The following is a 24,585-nucleotide window of genomic DNA, read 5'->3' as shown; positions in this document are numbered from 1 at the left end:
TTATCAGAGGCTCTGAGCTAGAACCATTTGTTGTTCCACTGCAGCCTGAATCGCTGGCCCCAAACTGATGTTGAGTCAGTATGCTTCCTTAACACTATAGCCCCTTTCCCTGTCACAACGACTTTCAGGAAATGTATTACTTCAGCGAGAGGGCCTCTCTTAGAAACAAAGGAATGCTCTTACGTTTTTGCAAAACACAATGGCTTTTCATCAATAAACACTTTGCTAAATACGCTGCTTTGCAGCAGGTTTACGTTTTCACTCTCTTGTAAGCACCTTTGCTATGTTATGCAGCAGACTAGTCCCAGACAGTCCCTTGGAACAGTGCAACGGATACCTTCAAATATAAATAACAGAACATTCTGGATGTAAGAATATTGGATAGCAATGTATCTTCTGTACTTGAAAATCTAAATGCAAAAAGGTTTATAGGCTAATATGCCTCAGCAAAGGAGATTATACAGCACTGAAAAGTCTAAGTGGTTTGCCACAAGAATATCTCCTAGGACAAACTAGTGAGCTCACCGAGCTGGTGCAGAATTTACGGAAACAGTACACTCCCAATACAAATGATTTATATTGATCCTACAAATAAAGTAATGAAAAAGGAGGACACAGCCAGAATGGCTACATCCCACCATGCAGAATGAAAGATAAACCTTCATATTAGTCGGTTAAGGCTGTGAAGCAGCAAAACGAACTCTGGGCACTGATAGGGTTTCGTTCGAAGGAAAGATTTGCAGAGTATTCATTACCTTGCTAGACCACTTCCTGGCCTCCTCGTGGAGCTGTTGGGCTGCCACCATGATGGGCTGGTTAACAAGTTCCCCAACTTTCTGCTCTGGGAACTCCTCATCCTTCTCTTCAGGAGGAGGGGGCCTGGGAGGAGGAACCTCACCCTCGGGCAGTGGTGGTTTGGGAGGAGCAGGTTCATCTGTCAGCTAAACAGGAAGAAAATATGTTGAAGTCAGGAAAACGTGCTAGATGGAGACAACAAAGGACTTGTGTTAATACTGGAGACAGAAAACAATGGCTACAAGGAACACACGTCTGCTGGAAGCCATGAGACACTTACATGAAGCTGCTCAATATCAGGAGGAGGAGGGAATTCAGGCTCCGGAGGTTGGAATGCCTCCCGGACTTTGGCCACTGCTCCCAAAATCCTGAATCCAGAATCCAGGAAACCTTTCTGCAGATCTAAAATGACAGAAAATTGCTTAGACACATAATAACATACACTGTTCAGCCCCTAAACAAAACTTTTCTAATCTGAACAACAATACCAGCTACTGGAATGTCTACAGTATTACCAAACCAACAGCTGTGTGAAACCAGCTAACAAAGGGGTTTAGCGAAATAAAAACAGAAACAAAAATGCTAAACACACAGGGATCAAGAAAAATAAAAAAAAATTGCAAGTGAAAACTCAAACCAAATACAGGTGTTTGGAAGAAGCACTAAACAAAAAGAGAACATTATGGGCAGGGAGGTATGATGAGCCTGTAAAAAATCAACATAGCAGAAAAGAAGCAATTAGTATGTCACTTGTGGTCATCAGAATGAAAAACTAGCTATCTCTGTGGTGACATTTGTCACAAAGACAAATGGACATCAATATGACTATTTATTTGTGTTCCACTATTATAGCCCTATACCAGCCATTAAAAGCCCGCTCCAGCATTCGGCTTGGGCCTTTAACAAGGAAGCAGGGCTTTTATGCCGGTATAGCCCAGTTATTGGGGGCTAATAAGACTATTAGAACATTCTGCCACTACAGAGCAGAATGTTCTAATAAAACAAAGGACTCAGAGCCCAAGAGGGTTGAAATCCCCTCGGGTTCTGTGAGGCCTTTGTACCAAAACATTGAAATGTTGCCGCTCTGGGCTTCTACCACCCATTAGTTGCCTGGAGCACTCCATTGTTTTCCAAGAAGCTCCCAACATTCCAATGTTCTAATTGTATTTATAAATGTACCATTTCCCCAACTCCAAATAAGGATACTAGACATCCAGGACATCAGAGATTCCCACCACAATGTGGAACCACAAACTTCATTCTTCTTCAGACTGGTTGACAATTCTGCCCCTTGCCTTAGAAGCTCCAGTTTCTAAATTCCAAACGGAATGGAAGCAGCATATAGTAATCAAGTCACAAAGGCTTTTTTTGAAGACTACGAACAACATCTTCAAAATGCTTAAGGATACAGTATCAAAACCTGGCAAGGAATGAGCAGCTAGAGCTGAAAATGTGTAAATTCTCACTTGGATCTGAAATATTCCCTGCCACGGCTTTGGCATCCATCACCATGGGTGAGATGGTTTTGCTTAGCTCGTCAGATGCATTCTTCACCGCTTCACGGAATTTGGGGTCCTCTGAATTCTCCACCTCTCTTTTGGCAACCAGGAGGATGCGGTTGGCACGACGTGCAATGCTGGTGGCACCAGCCACCAGCATCTGGGGCTGCACATTTGCCATGGCCACCTTGCATTTGTCAATATCCTTCTTGATTGCCTCCTCTGATGCATCCAACAAAGACTTAGTGTCAATTGCTTCATCCACGAGCCCTGGGTTGAGAAGTAAAAGGAACACATAGAATTACAACAATGTCCATTCCAAGAGAATCCTAAACTGCATTGATATAAAGCATAATACTCCTGTAGGGAGGTTGATAATATATTTATATATGACAGTTAATGAAGCCAATATCACATGGTCAGGCTTAGAAGAATAACTGAGAAGAACTCATGGCTCTAAGGGTTTGGAGGGGATCCAGAGTGGTGTAAGAAAAAGCAGCCCATCTACATACAATGACCTTCCACCTCCCCTCCCCAGTGGTCCCTGCGGGCTCCCACGGCCCCTACAATTTCTCTCCAGGGCACACAATAACTGGCACCCCACATCTGCACTTTACCACCCCTGCACTGTCCTAAAGTTTTTGTCCCCATCAACACTGTTTGTTCATATTGCCATTGCGGTAGGCTCCTCCGTTCCTCTTACCCAGTTCTAGATGAACCTATGCTATATTTCACTGCCACTTGCCCCCGAGGGTACGGCAGGCCATAGCCACACAACCTTTACACTCCAATGTGGCAGGGTTGCTCTACAGACAGGCACAGTCCCCGCCGCCCTGTTCCTTTCACGCTCCTTACTCAACATGCAACTACTAGGTGACATACTCAGTTTCCTCATGCTGAATGTGCAAGGCATGCATACCACGCAAAAACACTAGTTCTCTTAGATAAAATACACATATCCATTACTACTTCATATTGAACCACTATACTGGCGCCTCGAGATCAGTGGAATGTGACGCTTTTAAAATGGTGAAGCGCGGCATCTGCATACAAGTCGTACGGGTTTGTAAAACACTACACATAGAAATAACGGATGCTGAGAAACATCTTGTAGCTCTGAGCAAGGGGTCAGATTATGACCCGATGAAAATCCCACAACCTGCAGCCCCGAAAACGTCCTACACAGTACTTTTGGAGCACCTTTGTCACTTAAACTTCACAGCCTACACAGTTAAAGTCCACAGGGTAGGGGACAAGTCAGGCTGGCTTCTAGCCTAGTTAATGCAACAGGAACATATGACAGCCCCCCCATCATGGAACCGATCACCCCCACCGGCACATACATTTGTACACAGGAAGACATATTACAAATCTTTCACACCTATTATTTCACATTATACCAGGCCCTGCCTGACTCTTCTGAGAAACACACCCACACCTTCCTTGCAGACATCACCTTACACTTCATCCCCACTTCTACTAAGCTCGCCCTTGACACCACACTAACCACAGACTACGTCAGACAGGTGATTAGGGACCTGGCTTGCAATAAAATCCTGGGACTTGATGACCTATCTCTCGAAATCTACACCACCTTTATAACCTTCCTGCCGCTTAGAATGGCAGTCACGTATGAGGTGGCATTGAGGGTGGGCATACTCCCTCAATCACTCTGGGAATAGCCTCTAGTGTCAAACCCTAAACCTGTCTGAAATCGACAGAAACCACCATCGTACAAACCTATTGCAGTCTTAGGAATGGACTATACAATTCTGGACAAAATATTGGAGACCACTACGTCCAGGTTCTCCCAGACCTTATACACATAGATCAAAATAGGTTTGTCCCGGTTCGCAGCACTTCTCAAAACATTTGTAAGTTGTTCCACATCCAAAAAAGCATGAATCATTACCCAAAGGCGGCCTGTTTGATTTTAGACTTTGAAAAAACATTTGATACTATGTTATGGCATTACCTTTTTTAGGTCCTGACTCGAATAGAAATTGGACTGAGACTCCTCTCATATACTCTCCTTCTCTACACCAACCCAACATCTAGAGCGCGCTTGTGTTGCATGGTTTCTGCTCCAATTTTGGTGAGCATGGGAACTAGACAGGGGTGTCCCCTCATATCGCTACTTTTTGCCCTCACGATGGAGCCCTTCGCTATATGTCTGCAAGATGAGGGCCGTGAGTGGGGTATAAACTTAGGAGACAGGGCTCACGTGGTGACCTTGTACTCTGACGACCACTTAATTTACCTAAAAGATATCACATCAGACCTTTCCCCATTGCACAGCACACTTGAGTTTGCTAGAGCTGCTGGATTGTAGACTGGGCCATACATTTGCTCCACCCCAACCAACCGCTGCACTCCATATGCCTAGGTGACACTCCTTAGCTGGCATGGAGCGGCTACTCGTTACTTGGGGATTCACCTTTATCACACCCCTACAGACATCTTTTTTTTTGTATTTCAATTCTTTATACCTGTAGATATCTTCAATGGGAACCTTCGGGTGGCGCAGATGGGCATTAAGTTGCAAATACAATTTTGGCAGTCGCTACTGCTTGCTCCCATTGGCTAAATAGCACTGAAACAAGATTATACTACCTCGCCAAATTCTCTACTTCAGTAATCTCCCCGTAGTTCTGCTGAGTTCCTATTCTTGCAGAGTTCAATTCCCTGCTGGGGCACTCTTATTTGGGGAAATGGAAGGTGCTTTGTCGCCCACCGTAAACTGCAGCTTCCCATTGAATTGGGGGGGGGGGGGGGGGAGGATGGATTAGGTGCCCCGCCTTCAAGGGATATTATCTTGTGGCAGAGCTGCAATGGCTCTTGTGTTGAAAGGCAGGAAGGTATATGGGGGAGACCAGCAATGGCCATGGTTTTCTCCCGATGCCTGCAGTCTGCCGCCTCTTGCTCCCAGTAACTACACCCACATTCTTGTGATCTTTTCAGGTGGCATGACTACAATACACCTTGTGGCACCGGAATCACTGACTTATGCTCCCACACTCCCCCTAGTTGGCCTCCCTAAATTCCCTGGTTTCTTTACACATGGAGATCTAGCCCCCTGGACTGAACCCTCTATTCACACGACCAGAGACCTTTTCCTAAACAGTCAGCTCCTCTCATTTGTCCAACTCATTATATTAGGATCTAACCAGAGGGCAATTCCTACTATACCGTTGACATACTCAAACACATGCAATATGCTCTGGAACGTCACTGAAGCAGAACCTGCGACAAACCCAATACTACAAACTCTACTTACAGTGGGTACGGGCCTTCACCTCATTACCTGGATATACAAAGCCAGGCACACAAGTTGGAGGATGAGTTTGGGCGTGCGTTACATGACAAGGCATTGGCTATAGCTTTAGAGTTTCCTCAAAAGGTGTCCCGCAACTACAGGTTCAAAAACTTTCAGCTCTTTATACTATAACAAGCATACCTCACCCCAGTCCAAATTAATTGCTTTTTTCCTCAAGCAGGTGCATGCTGTCCACGTTGCCAAGTTCAAGTTGCGGACTTACAATATTACTGGGAAAAAGTGCATGCCATATTACGACAGGTCACTGAACTCCTAGACACTGACACTTAGGAAGCATGGTCCCTTGGCATTTTCAAACGACGCAAACAGTGAAAAGTCTGTGCCCGCTTCATCATCCTGGCACTACTTCTTGCCAAATGCATACTTAACCTCCACTGGCGCTCCCCGGTAATCTCTCCACTGACTGCTTGGTATGGGCCAGTCCGCAAATAGGGAACAGCAGAGGAAGATTCCCTTCGATATAAACAGGTACGCACCTCCGCAAGTGACCTATTTCCTATCACTAGGCTACCCTCCTCTCACAGTTCCTGCCACATACCGGGATCAATGACCTTGTGCCGACAACACTGTTCCTCGCCTCTGTCTCTACATCGATCCCCTATCCTTACACTTTCTCAGTGCAATTCTTACCCTTCTCTCTGCCACCAGACCCTAATCATGTGACCCAAGACAACATGCTTCAGTCCTTGCTAGACAGCTCCCACCATTCCCTCCCCAGCTTGCTCCCCACATTCCTTCCTATCCTAGTTTGCAATCCAGACCCAATTTTATACGGTCATGACAACCTACTTTAACCTATTATTGTATGCATTTCTTGCAGCCCTGTACATGGCATACTTCTCTAATCACTATATTTAACGTTTCCCGATGAACAAGTTACTTACCTTTGGCAAAAGATTATCTGGTAGATACTTCATCTAACAGCAGATTCCTTACCTTAGAATTCCTGGCGTCAGCTTCGAATCCGGAATTTTTATGCTGAGCAGTACCCTGCGCACGCCATCGGGTGGCGTCGTTCGGCTCTGCGTGCGTCATCTGGCTCTGCTTGGAGTCGTCAGTGTCGTTGGAGCAGTCTGTGATGTCACGGTCTTCTATACAGGCACCAAATGGGCGCGCGTACGTCCGTTCTTTTCCACAGCTTCCCACCCCTGAAGCGCAGTGTCATGGAGGGACCAACAATTATTCACTTTTCTTTTGATTTTTTTTAAGTAAAAAGACATGCCCTTGAGAAAGGGAAAAAATATGAAAAACATAATGTATGTATTCGCAGAGCAGGGAGGCTTGGGTGGGTGTAAGGAATCTGCAGCTATGTAGAGTCTCTACCAGATCATTTGTTACCAAAGGTAAGTAACTTGTTCATCTGTTAGAGACTTTTAGCTGCAGATTCTTTACCTTAGAATAGATACCCAAGCTATAACTCCTGGTGGTGGGCTGCGAAAATATATTTCACACAAGGAAGTCCTGTAGGACCGAGCAAGCAAAATGCCCCTCTCCTCACCTGGCTATCCAGGCAGTATTGTCTTGCAAACGTGTGCAAGGAAGCCCACGTTGCCGCCTGGCAAATATCAAGTACTGGCACGCCTCAAGCTAAAGCAGTAGTAGCTTTCCTTCTGGTAGACTGAACTCTAAAGCCCTCGGCAGGCTGCTTCTTGGGCAAAGTGTAGCAAGTTTTAATGTAGAGAACAACCCAGCGTGAAATGGTTTGTTTCTGGACTGCCTGACCCTACTTTGCACCAACGTAGCCCACAAAGATTTGGTCGTCCACCCGGAACTCTTTTGTGCGGTCAAGCCAGAACGAGAACGCTCTTTTTGGGTCCAGCCGATGGAGAAGCTCCTCTCCTTTATAGGGATGCAGTGGAGCAAAGAAGGTGGGCAGGGTGACATTTTGACCCAGATGAAAAGGGGTCACCACCTTGGGGAGAAAAGAGGCACGAGTTCTGAGGACTACCTTATCAGGATATATCATGAGATACGGCGGTTTTGATGATAAAGCCTGCATCTCACTCACTCTCCTGGCAGATGTGATCGCCACCAAGAAGGCTGTTTTGATAGTGAGCAGCCGGAGAGGACAATTATGTAAAGGCTCAAAAGGAGCACACATTAGAAAAGTGAGCACTAGATTAAGGTCCCACTGGGGCATAACAAAAGTCGTAGGTGGAAACATATGTACAAGCCCTTTTAGGAATCTCTGTACAATGGGAGACTTAAACAAAGATAGTTAATCGGGCGAGCGCACAAAAGCGGATAAGGCAGCACGATAGCCGTTGAGAGTCCCTAAGGAGGAACCTGTTGGGCAAGAGATAGAATAAACAAAAGGACATTAGACAGATAAGAAGAAAGAGGATCAATAGACCTCTCTGTACAATGATACAAAACGCTTCCAATGGAAAGCGTAAATTGACTTAGTAAAGGGACACCTGGCTGCCAGAATGACATCACAGACCTCAGGAGGGAGGTCATAAACCATCAATTGTCGCCGTTCAATCTCCAAGCACGAAGCCGCAGAATTGACAGGTTCGGGTGGAGAACCTTCCAATGCTGCTGCGACAGGAGATCCTCCGAAGAGGCAACCTGATTGGAGGACTGATGCTCATTTTGAGAAGCTCTGGATACCAGACTCTTTGTGCCCAATCCAGAGCCACTAGGGATACTTGGGCCCGGTGTTTTTTTTATTTTCTTGAGAACTCTGGACAGAAGTGGTATGGGCGGAAAGGGGTACATGAAGCCTAAACTCCAATCGCGACGAAAAGAGTCGCCTAGCGATATCCACCTTGGAAACTCCAACGCGCAATACTGCTGACATTGCGCGTTCTCTGCGGAGACGAACAGATCTAACCAAGGCTCTCCCCACTGCTGAAAGAGTCCTTGCGCCACCTCCGGATGGTGATACCACTCGTGATCCTCAAGCTTTGCCGGCTGAGTTCGTCTGCTCTGGCGTTCAGAGAATCTGCCAGGTGTTGAACCATCAGGGTTATGCCCTGAAGTTCCAGCCATGTCCAGAGACGTAGAGCCTCTTGACAAAGAGTCCATGACCCCACACTGCCCTGCTTGTTGCAGTACCACATAGTGGTAGTGTTGTCCATGAACACCTGCACTACTTTCCCTTTTACAACAGGAAGAAATGCCTTTAATGCTAGACGGATAGCCCGAAGCTCCAACAAGTTGATATGGAGCCAGGATTCTGCCGGAGACCAGAGACCTCTGATCTCCACCTCTCCCAGATGGCCGCCCCATTCCAGAAGTACCGCATCTGGTTGGGGAAGGGAGAGGAGTCTGCCTTTGACCCAATCGCAGTTCACTAACCACCACTGCAGATCCTTCCGAGATCTGAACCAAGCCAGTAAGATTTCCCTGATGCTGTGCCCAAAGGAACTTCAGGTCCCACTGCAGAGCCCTCATATGCCATTTGGCATGCTTGACCAATAGGATGCAGGAGCCGTGAGTCCCAACAGCCTCAGAGTCTGTCTCACCGAAATCCAGGGTAGAGGCTGAAACATCAGTATCATAACCTGAATATCCTGGACTCGCTGCTCTGGAGGTTAGACCTGATACTGCACTGTGGCCAGAACAGCTCAGATGAAATTGAGCTTCTGAGAGGGAGTCAGGTGTGACTTCGGCACATTTATAGTGAACCCCAGCGACTGCAGGAGGTCTGCTGTCTTCTGGAGGTGGGTGACAAGAGCCTGGGGAGTCGGAGCCTTCAACAGCAAATCGTCTAGGTAGGGAAAGACTGAAATCCCTAACTTGCGCATATGAGCTGCTATCACCTTAGTCAACACCCAAAGGGGCACTGGTGAGGCCAAAAGGGAGCACAGTAAACTGAAAATGCTTGTGGCCCACCTTGAACCGCAAGAAATGCCTGTAGAAGGGCAGGAAGGGAATGTGAAAATTTGCATCCTGCAAGTCCAACCCTACCATCCAGTATTCCTGGTCTAGGGCAGACAAGACCTGAGCAAGAGTGAGCACCTTTTTGAGGAAGAGATTGACGTCCAGGGTAGGGCGAAGGCTGTTGTTCTTTTGGGATCAGAAAGTAGGGGGAATAACAACCACTGCCTACTTCTGACATCGGGACCCTTTCTATATCTCCCTTGGCCAAGAGAGCCGTAACTTCCTCGCTGAGCAAAACCAAATGATCCTCCATCAGCTGTTCTTTTATCAGAGGGATAGAGGGAGGGAAAGACTGGAAGGGAAGGGAATAGCCCTTCTGTATGATCTGCAAGACCCATTTGTCCGATGTGATGGCTTGCCAGTGAGGGAGATGAAATTGAATCCTCCCTCCAACTGGACGGACATGGTCTTGCAGAACCACACTAGGAGGACTTGGGCGCTGTGGAGGAGGGCTGTGTGGTGGCCGACCTCTGGCCAGATCCTCTGGTCTGACGGTACCACAACCTCGTCCTCGCACAGGATATTGTGAAGCCGGAGGACAGTGGCTAACTTGTGGCTGGCGTGGTACCGCACCCCTTCTGAAGCCTGGAAGGAACGCAAGACAGACTGCTGATGAGCTGTCGCAGAAAGGCCCAAGGATCTGGCCGTAGCTTGAGAATCCTTGAGCCTCTCAAGTGCAGAGTCTGCCTTCTCACTAAAAAGGCGAGAGCCATCAAAAGGCATACCCATCACACCCGACTGGATATCCCCTGAAAAGCCAGTAGAAAGTAGCCAGGCGTGGCAACGAAGAGCCACTGTCAATGAAATTGCTCCACCCAGCGAAGCCGGTCGTGTCCAATCCACACCTAATAGTAAACTTGGCTGCATCTCTCCCATCCTTGACAGCCAGGGTGAGAGTGTCCCATATGCCCTCCGAGACCCGGGGCAGCACCTGTGCCACGTATCCCATAAAGTATGGGGAAAACAGCCCAATAGGCAAGAGGTGTTTACCGACCTCAATATCAGGCTGGAGGAAGAAAACAACTTCTTTTCAAGTTGGTCCAGCCTCTTGGATTCCCTATCCGGGGGAGCGGAAGGGAAGTGACCACGGGAAGTGGAGGCTTGGACCACCAAGCTTTCTGGGGTGGGGTGTTGGGTGAGGATACTAGGGTCAGTTGGAGCTGGTCTATGGCGGCAGCCGATTGCCTATTCACAGAAGCCCCTGTGCTGGGTTTGGACCACATTCCCAAAAGGACATCTGGGAGGGCTTCATTGAAGGGTAACATCAGCTCTGATGTAGCAACCCTTGGCTGACGCACCTTCGTCAAGAGATTAGTCCTGACTGACACCGTAGGCAAGTCTAGGTCCAAGAACTCAGCTGCCCTATGCCCCACCATTGCATAAGACGCCCCTTCCTTCGTAGACAGAGCGGGAGGAGAAAGCATGCTAGTATCTGGAGAAGTATCCAGTCCACTGGCTTCCCCTAGATCCTCAAACCAGTCCTGTTCATGTTTCAATCCATATTTCAAAGAGTCCTCAGACCCCTCCCACTCCTCACCTGTGCCTGACTGTTCTAAATAAGCCTCAGGCACTGATCTGGGCCTAATCGGTGCCGTCTAAGTCGGAATCGACGCGCCACGATTTTGTTCCGGCTCCAGATTATCCTGTCACGTAGGCTCTCATTATCCTAATGCGACTACTGGATTTTTGGGTGGCAAAATCGTTCACAGTGTGGGGGACTAAGTCTGATCCACAGCGAAGGACGCTTGTCACCCCAAATCCGGGTTGAGCTCCGGCTAACTAGCAGTGCCTCATCTCTCCCAACAGGGAGAGACAATTGGGCAGCCGAGCGCATGACTTCTTAGTGCTTCCCAGGGAAATCGTGGTCACTCAGATTCCAACCAGTTCTCTCATACACAGTGTGGTTTCATATATAAATGACAAAGGCAGTTTGAGTTTTAAAGATTGGTTTAATTAAAACGACTGCATTTTAGATAACAAGGCGTGAGCCGCAATAACCAGAACCATACAACACAGTAAGATTGAAATAGTAACGAGGAGAGTAAAACATAAGAATAACGCTATCATAGTGCAACTAGATTACGTTCTCTCTTCTAAGTTCTATTTTGAGCACAGCATGTTAAGCTCTAAGCCTGCCTTTCAGGTTCCCCCGGGAGGACATCAACCCTCATACCTGAGCAAAGGCCTGTGATCGGGATCAGCATCTGCAACAAGGCAGTCAGCGTCTCGTTGTGGGTTCCTGGTCGGAATCTCCCTCTTACGTGTACCAGGACTAGGAAGTGTTTTTATAACTAACACGTCGGTGTTCTAAGAAACGTCCCTACGTAAGAATGTGTACTTTCTACGAACCCTAAAGAATAAACTTCTACCACGTCTATCGGTAATGTACCAGACTGTATCCTTGACTGAAGCACAGAGCGAGCAAGAATGCATTGTTTGAGAACTCTGGTGCTGAAGTAAGCTAAACAGTGTGATAGAAGAAAATAAAACAAGACCGTTAAACTGGTTATTGAAAAATAACAGTGTGAGGCTAAATAAAATGCATCTAGAACAAAGTGCACAGAGGCCTAATGCTTTAAGCAAACGTGCAAAAGCTACATTAAAAATGGCTACAATCCAGAATGAGGATTGGGCGTCAACGTTGGGCCCGGCGCCGGAGGAGGTACAAAGAGGTACGCACCTCTGCAAGCGGCCCATTTCCTATCACTGGGCTACCCTCCTCTCACAGTTCCTGCAACATACTGGGATCAATGCTCTTGTTGAGACAACACTGTTCCTCGCCTCTGTCTCTACATCGATCCTCTATCCTTATATTTTCCCAGCAATTCTTACCGTTCTCTCTGCCACCAGACCCTAACCATGTAACCCTTGACAACATGCCACAGTCCTTGCTAGATAGCTCCCACCGTACCCTCCCTACCATGCTCCCCACATTCCCTCCTATCCTAGTTTGCAATCCAGACCCAATTTTATACGTCGTGACAACCTACCTTGACCTATTACTGTATGCATTTCTTGCAACCCTGTACATGGCATACTTCTCAGATTGCTATATTTGACATTTCCTGATATACATTTATCACTTGCAAGATCTGTATGAACATTCATGCATACTTAAGTGCTTTAATGCAGTCGACTGTAGTTATCACACTTATAAAACCTGGAAAAAATAATTATTACAAAACAAAAAACAAAAAAAACAAAAAACAGTCAAGCCTTATGGTTGAGGAAGACTTCCAACAACAGCAATAAGTAAACCCACAAAGTAAGGAAGGAAGGAGAGCCATGTGGATTTACAAAGGGTCCATGTCAAGAAACAGCAGAAAATATGGAAACACAGCCTTTGTAGAGAGTGATGGACTAACAATCAGTTAAATAATAATTACTTGCCCTGTTAGATTTTTCTAACCTGCCTTATGTTTCCCCCCTCAGCAAATTCAGCAAACGGCATAGTCAGTGAAGTATATTGTAAGAGTTTGTGGACATTTACCATCAGGATTTATGCAAAACCGCAAAGGGGGTGGGGGCACTCAAACTTTAACCATAACTGTATTTGAGGTAGCTAATGTTCCCTTATACAAACAAGGCTGTGGTGTGGCTATTGGGTAATGGCAGCTGAATGTCAATTCAGTGGCGCAGGTCATTTTACCTGCACTGCTAGTGGAGAGTGCATATGCAAGAGTGTACATGTGACAGCAAACTCAGCATGGGTGAATGGTGTCCATGGAGGACACAACTTGAAGTAAGCCTGCACACGATGGTGGTTTTCCTGCAAGCTATTTTTTCCTGTGTGAACAAGACAACTTTGATATCCTTTGTTCACTGGCACCGATCCATAACTGGAAACTGTAGTGGTCTGGTGTGCTGTGGGACAATCCAAATCAGACTCCCCTGTGACACCGGTTTTCTTCCAGTGTAGCTCAACTTCAACTTCCTGTCCAGTTTGGCATGCTTGGCATTCCTCAGCTACCAGGGGAACTTGGCTTTCAGGAACCTGCTCTGCCTCTCAAATCCCGAACAAAGATGGAAAAGCCCAGAAAAGACAATTTCTGATTGAAGGAGTGGTTGAATTTTGGTTAAAGAGTGCACTGTGAAGCTAGCCTATGAGAAGCCCTTACAGTTCTTCACCCAGCTTTCTCAGTCAGAGATCAGAATGCAAGAGGAAATCCTAAAAAAGCTATTCGTGTTTTCTGGTACAGAAGGTAGATGTCTTTTCCTGCCTAAAAGTAAATCTGGCCCAGCTTGCACCTCATTTCTTCCCTATACTGCTCAGCTGTCAATAAATAGCATACTTGTGTAGGCGTGGTGGAGCTTTTGTTCAAAGGTGCAATTTAGGATAACAAAACATGTGTGTGAATTAGTAATTTTATGATCAATAAGTCATAACTGATGAATTATGTTGCATTTTAACCAAATTAATAGAAACGTTTAGAAGTACGATTAATAATATAGTTTACTTATGCCAAATTTTCGTGAAATCATCATTATATTAAAATAATGAAAATGTCACTTACCCAGTGTACATCTGTTCGTGGCATCAGTCGCAGTAGATTCGCATGTTCTGCAATAGCTCGCCATCTGGTGTTGGGCCGGAGTGTTACAAGTTGTTTTTCTTCGAAGAAGTCTTTCGAGTCACGGGACCGAGTGACTCCTCCTTTTGTCTCCATTGCGCATGGGCGTCGACTCCATCCTCGATTGTTTTTCCCCGCAGAGGGTGAGGTAGGAGTTGAATTGTAGTAATAGTGCCCATGCAATGGAGTGACTAAGTATGCACTTATTTAAGGTTGAGATGATACATATATAAATAATTGAAGGTAACTTCCAAACTGCTACAGGCTCCCGGGGAGGCGGGTGGGCACATGCGAATCTACTGCGACTGATGCCACGAACAGATGTACACTGGGTAAGTGACATTTTCAGTTCGATGGCATCTGTCGCTGTAGATACGCATGTTCTGCAATAGACTAGTAAGCAGTTATTTCCCCAAAAGCGGTGGATCAGCCTGTAGGAGTGGAAGTAGTCTGAAATAATGTCCTTAATACAGCTTGACCTACTGTGGCTTGTTGTGCGGATAACACGTCTACACAGTAGTGCTTGGTGAATGTGTGAGGCGTAGACCATGTGGCTGCCTTACATATTTCTTGCATTGGGATGTTTCCTAGAAAGGCCATGGTAGCACCTTTTTTTCTGGTTGAGTGTGCCCTTGGTGTAATGGGCAGCTGTCGTTTAGCTTTAAGGTAGCAGATTTGGATGCATTTAACTATCCATCTGGCTATACCTTGTTTTGAAATTGGGTTTCCTGCATGAGGTTTTTGAAATGCAATAAAGAGTTGTTTAGTCTTTCTGATGTTCTTTGTTCTGTCAATGTAATACATTAATGCTCTTTTGACATCTAATGTATGTAGTGCCCTTTCAGCTACGGTATCTGGCTGTGGAAAGAACACCGGAAGTTCCACTGTTTGATTTAGATGGAACGGTGAAATAACCTTTGGCAAAAATTTAGGATTGGTCCTTAGGACGACTTTATTTTTGTGTAGTTGTATAAAAGGTTCCTGTATAGTAAACGCCTGAATCTCGCTTACTCTTCTCAGGGAAGTAATGGCGATGAGAAATGCCACCTTCCAGGTTAGGAACTGTATGTCGCAGGAGTGCATGGGTTCAAAAGGTGGACCCATAAGTCTAGTTAGGACAACATTTAGGTTCCATGAAGGAACAGGTAGTGTTCTTGGTGGTATAATTCTCCTAAGGCCCTCCATGAATGCTTTAATGACTGGTATTTTATATAGGGAAGTTGAATAGGTAGTCTGCAGGTATGCAGATATTGCTGCAAGGTGAATCTTAATGGAAGAGAAAGCTAGGTTAGATTTTTGTAAGTGAAGCAAGTAACCCACTACATGTTCTGGAGTTGTGTGTAATGGTTGTATTTGATTAATATGGCAGTAGCAAACAAACCTCTTCCATTTACTTGCATAGCAGTGCCTGGTGGATGGCCTTCTTGCTTGTTTTATGACTTCCATACATTCTTGGGTAAGTTGTAAGTGCCCGAATTCTAGGATTTCAGGAGCCAGATTGCTAGATTCAGCGATGCTGGATCTGGGTGTCTGATCCTTTGGTTGTGCTGTGTCAACAGATCTGGCCTGTTGGGCAATTTGATGCAGGGTACCACTGATAGGTCTAGCAGCGTTGTGTACCAGGGTTGCCTTGCCCAAGTTGGTGCTATCAATATGAGTTTGAGTTTGCTTTGAGTGAGTTTGTTTACCAGGTAAGGAAGGAGAGGGAGAGGAGGAAAAGCGTAAGCAAATATCCCTGACCAGTTCATCCATAGGGCATTGCCTTGGGATTGTTTGTGTGGGTATCTGGATGCGAAGTTTTGGCATTTTGCGTTCTCCCTTGTCGCAAACAAGTCTATCTGAGGTGTTCCCCAGAGTTTGAAATAAGTGTTCAGTATTTGGGGGTGAATTTCCCATTCGTGGACCTGTTGGTGATCTCGAGAGAGATTGTCTGCGAGTTGATTTTGCATCCCTGGTATAAACTGTGCAATTAGGCGAATTTGGTTGTGAATTGCCCAATGCCAAATTTTTTGTGCTAACATGCTTAACTGCGTGGAGTGCGTCCCTCCCTGCTTGTTTAGATAATACATTGTTGTCATGTTGTCTGTTTTGACGAGAATGTATTTGTGAACTATTATTGGTTGGAAAGCTTTTAGTGCTTGAAAAACTGCAAGAAGTTCTAGGTGATTGATATGCAGTTTTGTTTGATGTACGTTCCATTGTCCTTGTATGCTGTGTTGATCGAGGTGTGCTCCCCACCCTGTCATGGAAGCATCTGTTGTTATTACGTATTGTGGCACTGGGTCTTGGAAAGGCCGCCCCTTGTTTAAATTTATGTTGTTCCACCACAGAAGCGAGAGGTAAGTTTGGCGGTCTATTAACACCAGATCTAGAAGGTGACCCTGTGCTTGAGACCACTGTGATGCTAGGCATTGTTGTAAGGGCCTCATGTGCAGTCTTGCGTTTGGGACAATGGCTATGCATGATGACATCATGCCTAGGAGTTGTAATACCATCTTTGCTTGTATCTTTTGTGTTGGATACATGCGTTGTATGATGGTGTTGAAATTTTGAATTCTTTGTGGACTTGGAGTGGCTACTCCTTTTGATGTGTCTATTATGGCTCCCAGGTATTGTTGTACCTTGCGTGGCCGAATTTTGGATTTTGTGAAATTGACGGTGAACCCTAGTTTGAAGAGGGTTTGTATGATATGATTTGTGTGATTTGAGCACTCTATTAACGAATGGGCCTTGATTAGCCAGTCGTCTAGATATGGGAACACATGTATTTGCTGCCTTCTGATGTGTGCAGCGACTACCGCTAGACATTTGGTAAAGACTCTTGGTGCGGTTGTTAATCCGAAAGGCAGTACCTTGAATTGGTAATGTATTCCTTTGAATACAAACCTTAGGTATTTCCTGTGCGATGGGTGAATTGGTATATGGAAATAAGCATCCTTGAGGTCTAAAGTTGCCATGTAGTCGTGCAGCTCTAGCAATGGCAATACTTCTTGTAGTGTGACCATGTGGAAGTGGTCTGATTTGATGAAAGTGTTGACTACTCTGAGGTCTAGGATTGGTCTCAGTGTTTTGTCCTTCTTTGGTATCAGAAAGTACAGTGAGTAAACTCCTGTGTTTATTTGTGTGTTTGGCACTAATTCGATTGCATTCTTTTGCAATAGTGCCTGCACTTCTATCTCTAGGAGATTGGAATGGTGTGTTGTTAAATTTTGTGCTTTTGGTGGTATGTTTGGAGGGAACTGTAGAAATTCTATGCAGTAACCATGTTGGATAATTGCTAGAACCCAAGTGTCTGTAGTGATTTTCTCCCATGCTCTGTAATAATGACCTATTCGTCCCCCCACTGGTGTTGTGTGGAGGGGGTGAGTGACATGTGAGTCACTGTTTAGTAGTAGGGGTTTTGGGGCTTTGTAATCTTCCTCTATTTCTAGGGAATTGCCCTCCTCTATATTGTCCCCGAAAACCTCCTCTATACTGTCCTTGGTAACTGGACGGTGTGGCTTGTGAGGTGCTGGCTTGTGTGCTTTGACCCCGAAACCCCCCTCGAAAGGGCGTTTTACGGAATGAGCTGTAATTCCCTCTGCTCTGCGGGGAGTAGAGTGCGCCCATGGCTTTGGCAGTGTCCGTATCTTTTTTGAGTTTCTCAATCGCTGTGTCCACTTCTGGACCGAACAGTTCTTTTTCATTAAAAGGCATATTGAGAACTGCTTGTTGGATCTCTGGTTTAAATCCAGACGTTCGGAGCCATGCATGCCTTCTGATAGTTACAGATGTATTAATTGTCCGTGCAGCTGTATCTGCAGCGTCCATGGAGGAGCGGATCTGGTTGTTGGAGATGGCCTGTCCCTCCTCAACCACTTGTTTTGCCCTATTTTGGAAGTCTTTGGGCAGATGTTCAATGAGATGTTGCATCTCGTCCCAGTGGGCTCTGTCATAGCGCGCAAGTAGTGCCTGGGAGTTCGCGATGCGCCACTGGTTTGCAGCTTGTGCTGCGACTCTTTTACCAGCTGCATCAAACTTGCGGCTTTCTTTATCTGGGGGTGGTGCATCTCCAGATGTGTGAGAGTTGGCCCTTTTCCTAGCTGCTCCTACAACAACAGAGTCTGGTGGCAGCTGTGTTGTGATGAAAGCCGGGTCTGTAGGAGGTGGCTTATACTTTTTTTCCACCCTTGGTGTGATTGCCCTACTTTTGACCGGGTCCTTAAATATGTCTTTTGCGTGCCGGAGCATACCAGGGAGCATAGGCAGGCTTTGGTAGGAGCTGTGGGTGGAGGAGAGTGTGTTGAACAAGAAATCATCCTCGACCTGTTCTGAGTGGAGGCTTACGTTGTGAAATTGTGCTGCTCTAGCCACCACCTGAGAGTACGCAGTGCTGTCTTCTGGTGGAGATGGTTTTGTAGGGTATGCCTCTGGGCTGTTATCTGACACTGGGGCGTCGTATAGGTCCCATGCGTCCTGGTCTTGGTCACCCTGGCTCATGGTGGTGTGAGCTGGGGAGTGTGATGGCGTTTGTGCTGGTGAAACGTTAATCACGGGCGGAGGAGAGGGTGGTGGTGTAACTCTTTTCACCACTTTTGGTTGTGGTGCTTGTTCCGTCTGGAACTCCAACCTTCTCTTTCTCCTAATGGGGGGAAGGGTGCTTATTTTTCCTGTCCCCTGCTGAATGAAGATACGCTTTTGCGTATGGTCCGCATCAGTTGCTTGTAGCTCTTCCTCAAACCTATGCTTCTGCATTTGGGAGGTTAGCGAGTGCTCTTCTGTATAAGAGCCTGAAGCTGGGTCGCTTGCAGTTTGTTTCGGCGTCGAAACTTTGTCTGCGTGTTTTTTCGGCTCCGAGGTGACTTTTTTCCTTTTCGGGGCCGAAACCTCTCGGCGTCGATCTGTTTCGGTGCCGCTGTCTCGGCGTCGAGCCGTGTCCACACCGGCATCTCGGTGTCGAGGCTTGTCTCCAGCACTTTCTCGGTCCCGAGAAGGCTGCGTGCCGGTGTCTCGACCGGAGTCGGACGATCTCGGCACTGTTTGGGCCTTTTTCGGTGCCGACGGTCGGTCACCGATTTTATGGGTTGAGCCATGGCCTGGTGGCAGTGGCGTCCCCTGGGCCTTGTAAATGTTTCTTTGTGTGGTTTTCGACGTCTTACTCACGGTTTGTGTATCGTCGAATCCTTCGGAGTCTGAGTCTTGGATCGAGAAGGTACCTTCCTCTTCCTGTTCCTCGAACTCCCGTCGGGCTGTCGGTGCGGACGCCATTTGAAGTCTTCTGGCTCGACGGTCTCGGAGTGTTTTTCGGGACCGGAACGCACGACAGGCCTCGCAGGTGTCTTCGCTGTGCTCAGGTGACAGGCACAGGTTGCAGACCAAGTGTTGGTCTGTGTAGGGGTATTTATTGTGGCATTTGGGGCAGAAACGGAACGGGGTCCGTTCCATCGGCGTTCTTCAGCACGCGGTCGGGCCGACCAGGCCCCGACGGAGGATCGAAAAATTACCCCGAAGGGCACCGGAGCTCTTCGATCTTCGATGCGGTGTTGAATGTAAGTATGCCGATCCCGAACGCAACAATACCGACGAAAATCTTCCGAAATTAACTATTTTTTCTGTTCCGAAACTCGGAGCGACAGGAACACGTCCGAACCCGATGGCGGAAAAAAAACAATCGAGGATGGAGTCGACGCCCATGCGCAATGGAGACAAAAGGAGGAGTCACTCGGTCCCGTGACTCGAAAGACTTCTTCGAAGAAAAACAACTTGTAACACTCCGGCCCAACACCAGATGGCGAGCTATTGCAGAACATGCGTATCTACAGCGACAGATGCCATCGAACATGCAGTTTCTAGTGTTCTTCTCATCTTACTTCTTTCCCCTTCTCAATGTCCCCACTGCGAATCTTCACTCCACAGTTTTGGCGGAGCGCTGTGCACTGTGACGTAATTGTCTGATTCATTAGAGAGCATGTATTGTGAATGAAGCTTAACATTGTGTCTGTGATGTAACTTTTTGTGAAGGACTTTGCTGTTGTAAGTGAGGATACCGGTTTGCTAGCACATTAATGTACTAGTCTTTGTAGAAGAATGGTTCATGTTATGTTTGGAATCTTCAGATTTATGTTGCTTTGGAAGGTAACTGAAGATTTCGGACTATAGTGAGATAGTGCTACTGACTTACTTGTGACGACCCATTTTGTAATCTGTCTCAATTTTACTATTGATAATCACGCTATCCTGAATCCACAGTTATCCTCATTGTTTATGCATAAAAATTGTACAAAAGACCTGGTATTGTGTGGGTGGGGGTGACTACTACTTTTCCTCACAAAACATTGCCAATTTGGGCTTTATTTTTACCACAGAACTCTGTTCATATTGGCTAGACTTTGAATTTACTCATACCATTGTATTTTACCTTTAGAAATGCTGTTAATGTCCGTTATTGGAACCTGACAATTCTAATTTCTGACTTTGCACTTCAATATATGAGCCTTCGTGTCAATCATGGATTTATTTGTGCTGCTTATCTTAATTTGTAATAAAACTCTTTAACTTGTCATTGGTCAACAACTCAGTTCTTGAGTGGTCCCAGTTACTATTTTTAGTTTTACTGTGCTATGTATTTGGCCGCATATTGTTGAGGGTGGTGTCTTATCACTAAATCAAGGGTGATGGAGTCAGATCCACCAAGCCTAGTGTATTCTTCATTACAATTGTTGAGCGTGGGGAGTGGTCATCACTCACAAGAGGCAAAGCCTTGATTTGGTCATGTAGTCCCACTCCCAGCAACAGTAATAGACAGCATATTATTATACTCTATATCTGCATAAACGGTTTATGCTATGCCATTTTTCATATATCTTTGTTTTAATAAAAAAAAAGGCATTTAACCAAAACCAGGATTCAAGGGGTTACATTTTCACAAAAAGGCAACATCCCATTGAAGCAGCCTCCTGACTTAGGTTTGTGCCACTGTGTAAAGTGCTGCATGCACAATGTGAGGCAGTATGAAAATGTCACTTACCCAGTGTACATCTGTTCGTGGCATCAGTCGCTGAAGATTCACATGTTGTGCATAGCCCGCCATCTGGTGTTGGGTCGGAGTGTTACAAGTTGTTTTTCTTCGAAGAAGTCTTTCGAGTCACGGGACTGAGGGACTCCTCCTCTTTGTCTCCATTGCGCATGGGCGTCGACTCCATCTTTGATTGTTTTCCCCGCAGAGGGTGAGGTAGGAGTTGTTTGTTAGTAATAGTGCCCATGCAATGGAGTGAATAAGTATGTACCTAACTAAGATTTAATATATTTACAAATGTACAAAGTTGAAGCTAACTTCCAAACGGCTACAGGCTCCCGTGGAGGTGGGTGGGCACATGTGAATCTTCAGCGACTGATGCCACGAACAGATGTACACTGGGTAAGTGACATTTTCAGTTCGATGGCATCTGTCGCTGTAGATACACATGTTGTGCATAGACTAGTAAGCAGTTATCTCCCCAAAAGCGGTGGCTCAGCCTGTAGGAGTGGAAGTAGTCTGAAATAAGGTTCTTAGTACGGCTTGACCTACTGTGGCTTGTTGTGCGGATAGCACGTCTACACAGTAGTGCTTGGTAAATGTGTGAGGCGTAGACCATGTGGCTGCCTTACATATTTCGTGCATTGGAATATTCCCTAGGAAGGCCATGGTAGCGCCTTTCTTTCTGGTTGAGTGTGCCCTTGGTGTAATGGGCAGTTGTCTTTTTGCTTTAAGGTAGCAGATTTGGATGCACTTAACTATCCATCTGGCTATACCCTGTTTCGATATTGGGTTTCCTGCGTGAGGTTTTTGAAATGCAATAAACAGTTGTTTCGTTTTTCTGATGTTTTTAGTTCTGTCGATGTAGTACATTAGTGCTCTTTTGACGTCTAATGTATGTAGTGCCCTTTCAGCTATGGAATCTGGCTGTGGGAAGAACACTGGTAGCTCTACCGTTTGATTTAGGTGGAACGGTGAAATAACCTTTGGCAAAAATTTAGGATTGGTCCTTAGGACTACTTTATTTTTGTGTAGTTGGATAAAAGGTTCTTGTATTGTAAACGCCTGAATTTCACTTACTCTTCTCAGAGATGTGATGGCGATGAGAAATGCGACTTTCCATGTTAGGAATTGGATTTCGCAAGAGTGCATAGGTTCAAAGGGTGGACCCATGAGTCTTGTTAAGACGATGTTGAGGTTCCATGAAGGAACGGGTGGTGTCCTTGGTGGTATAATTCTTTTAAAGCCTTCCATAAATGCTTTAATGACAGGTATCCTAAATAGTGAAGTTGAATGGGTAATCTGCAAGTATGCAGATATTGCTGCCAAGTGTATCTTAATGGAAGAGAAGGCCAGGTTTGATTTTTGTAAGTGTAGTAAGTAACCCACTACATCTTTTGGAGACGCGTGTAATGGTTGAATTTGATTATGATGGCAATAGCAAACAAATCTTTTCCATTTGCTTGCATAGCAGTGTCTAGTGGACGGTCTTCTGGCTTGCTTTATGACTTCCATACATTCTTGTGTGAGGTTTAAGTGTCCGAATTCTAGGATTTCAGGAGCCAGATTGCTAGATTCAGCGATGCTGGGTTTGGATGCCTGATCTGTTGTTTGTGTTGCGTTAACAGATCTGGCTTGTTGGGCAACTTGACGTGGGGTACTACTGATAGGTCTAGCAGTGTTGTGTACCATGGTTGCCTTGCCCACGTTGGTGCTATCAGTATGAGTTTGAGTTTGTTTTGACTCAATTTGTTTACTAGATATGGAAGGAGAGGGAGAGGGGGAAAAGCGTATGCAAATATCCCTGACCAGTTCATCCATAGGGCATTGCCTTGAGACTGCCTGTGTGGGTATCTGGATGCGAAGTGTTGGCATTTTGCGTTCTCCTTTGTTGCAAACAAGTCTATTTGAGGTGTTCCCCAACGTTTGAAGTAAGTGTTTAGAATTTGGGTGTGAATTTCCCACTCGCGGACCTGTTGGTGATCTCGAGAGAGATTGTCTGCAAGTTGATTCTGGATCCCTGGAATAAACTGTGCTATTAGGCGAATGTGGTTGTGAATTGCCCATTGCCATATTTTTTGTGCCAGCAGGCACAGCTGTGTTGAGTGTGTCCCTCCCTGTTTGTTTAGATAATACATTGTTGTCATGTTTTCTGTTTTGACAAGAATGTATTTGTGAGTTATGATTGGTTGAAATGCTTTTAATGCTTGGAAAACTGCTAGTAGTTCGAGGTGATTTATATGCAGCTTTCTTTGATGTACGTCCCATTGTCCTTGTATGCTGTGGTGATTGAGGTGTGCTCCCCACCCTGTCATGGAAGCATCTGTTGTTATCACGTATTGTGGCACTGGGTCTTGGAAAGGCCGACCTTTGTTTAAATTTATGTTGTTCCACCATAGAAGCGAGAGGTATGTTAGGCGGTCTATCAACACCAGATCTAGAAGCTGACCCTGTGCTTGAGACCATTGTGATGCTAGGCACTGTTGTAAGGGACGCATATGCAACCTTGTGTGTGGGACAATGGCTATGCATGAGGACATCATGCCTAGTAGTTGTAATATCATCTTCGCCTGTATCTTTTGTGTTGGATACATGCGTTGTATAATCTTTTGGAAATTTTTAACCCTTTGTGGACTTGGAGTGGCTATTCCCTTTGTTGTATCTATTGTGGCTCCTAGGTATTGTTGTACCTTGGACGGCAGAATGTGTGATTTTGCATAGTTGATGGTGAAACAGAGTTTGTAGAGGGTTTGCATGACCTGATCTGTGTGGTGCGAGCACCTTGTCAGTGAGTCGGTCTTGATTAGCCAGTCGTCTAGATACGGGAATACGTGTATTTGCTGCCTTCTGATGTGTGCAGCCACTACTGCTAGGCACTTTGTGAAGACTCTTGGTGCAGTTGTTAAACCCAAGGGCAATACCTTGAATTGGTAATGTATTCCTTTGAATACGAACCTTAGGTATTTCCTGTGGGACGGATGTATTGGTATGTGGAAATACGCGTCTTTGAGATCTAAGGTTGTCATGTAGTCCTGTTGCTTTAGCAATGGTAACACTTCTTGTAGCGTGACCATGTGGAAGTGTTCTGATTTGATGTAGGTGTTTAGTGTTCTGAGGTCTAGGATTGGTCTCAGTGTTTTGTCCTTTTTTGGTATTAGGAAGTACAGTGAATAAACTCCTGTGTTTATTTGTGTGTTTGGTACTAGTTCTATTGCGTTCTTTTGCAATAGTGCTTGAACTTCTATTTCCAGAAGGTCTGAATGTTGTTTTGATAAACTCTGTGCTTTTGGTGGTATATTTGGAGGGATTTGTAGGAATTCTATGCAATAACCATGTTGGATAATTGCTAAGACCCAAGTGTCTGTAGTTATTTCCTCCCATGCTTGGTAATACTGACCTATTCTTCCCCCCACTGGTGTTGTGTGGAGGGGATGAGTGACGTGTGAGTCACTGTTTGGTTGTAGGGGTTTTGGGGCTTTGAAATCTTCCCCTATTCCTAGG

At 45.8% G+C, this 24,585-nt stretch overlaps 1 protein-coding gene across 2 annotated transcripts in view; it reads right to left on the bottom strand.

Annotated features, from left to right (window-relative positions):
• Window positions 1-24,585, bottom strand: part of VCL (vinculin) — a 304,948-nt gene that overhangs the window by 107,210 nt on the left and 173,153 nt on the right. For both annotated transcript variants that reach the window (XM_069240838.1, XM_069240837.1), the window contains exons 16-18: window positions 2,262-2,564; window positions 1,076-1,197; window positions 756-941 (exon numbers count right to left, since the gene is read on the bottom strand). In XM_069240838.1, coding sequence (XP_069096939.1) covers window positions 756-941; window positions 1,076-1,197; window positions 2,262-2,564 — 611 coding nt within the window. The remainder of the gene's footprint in view (window positions 1-755; window positions 942-1,075; window positions 1,198-2,261; window positions 2,565-24,585) is intronic.

This window comes from Pleurodeles waltl, chromosome 6 (genome assembly GCF_031143425.1).
Source record: "Pleurodeles waltl isolate 20211129_DDA chromosome 6, aPleWal1.hap1.20221129, whole genome shotgun sequence".
Lineage (NCBI taxonomy): Eukaryota > Metazoa > Chordata > Amphibia > Caudata > Salamandridae > Pleurodeles > Pleurodeles waltl.
This window is presented reverse-complemented; position numbering and strand designations above follow the sequence as displayed.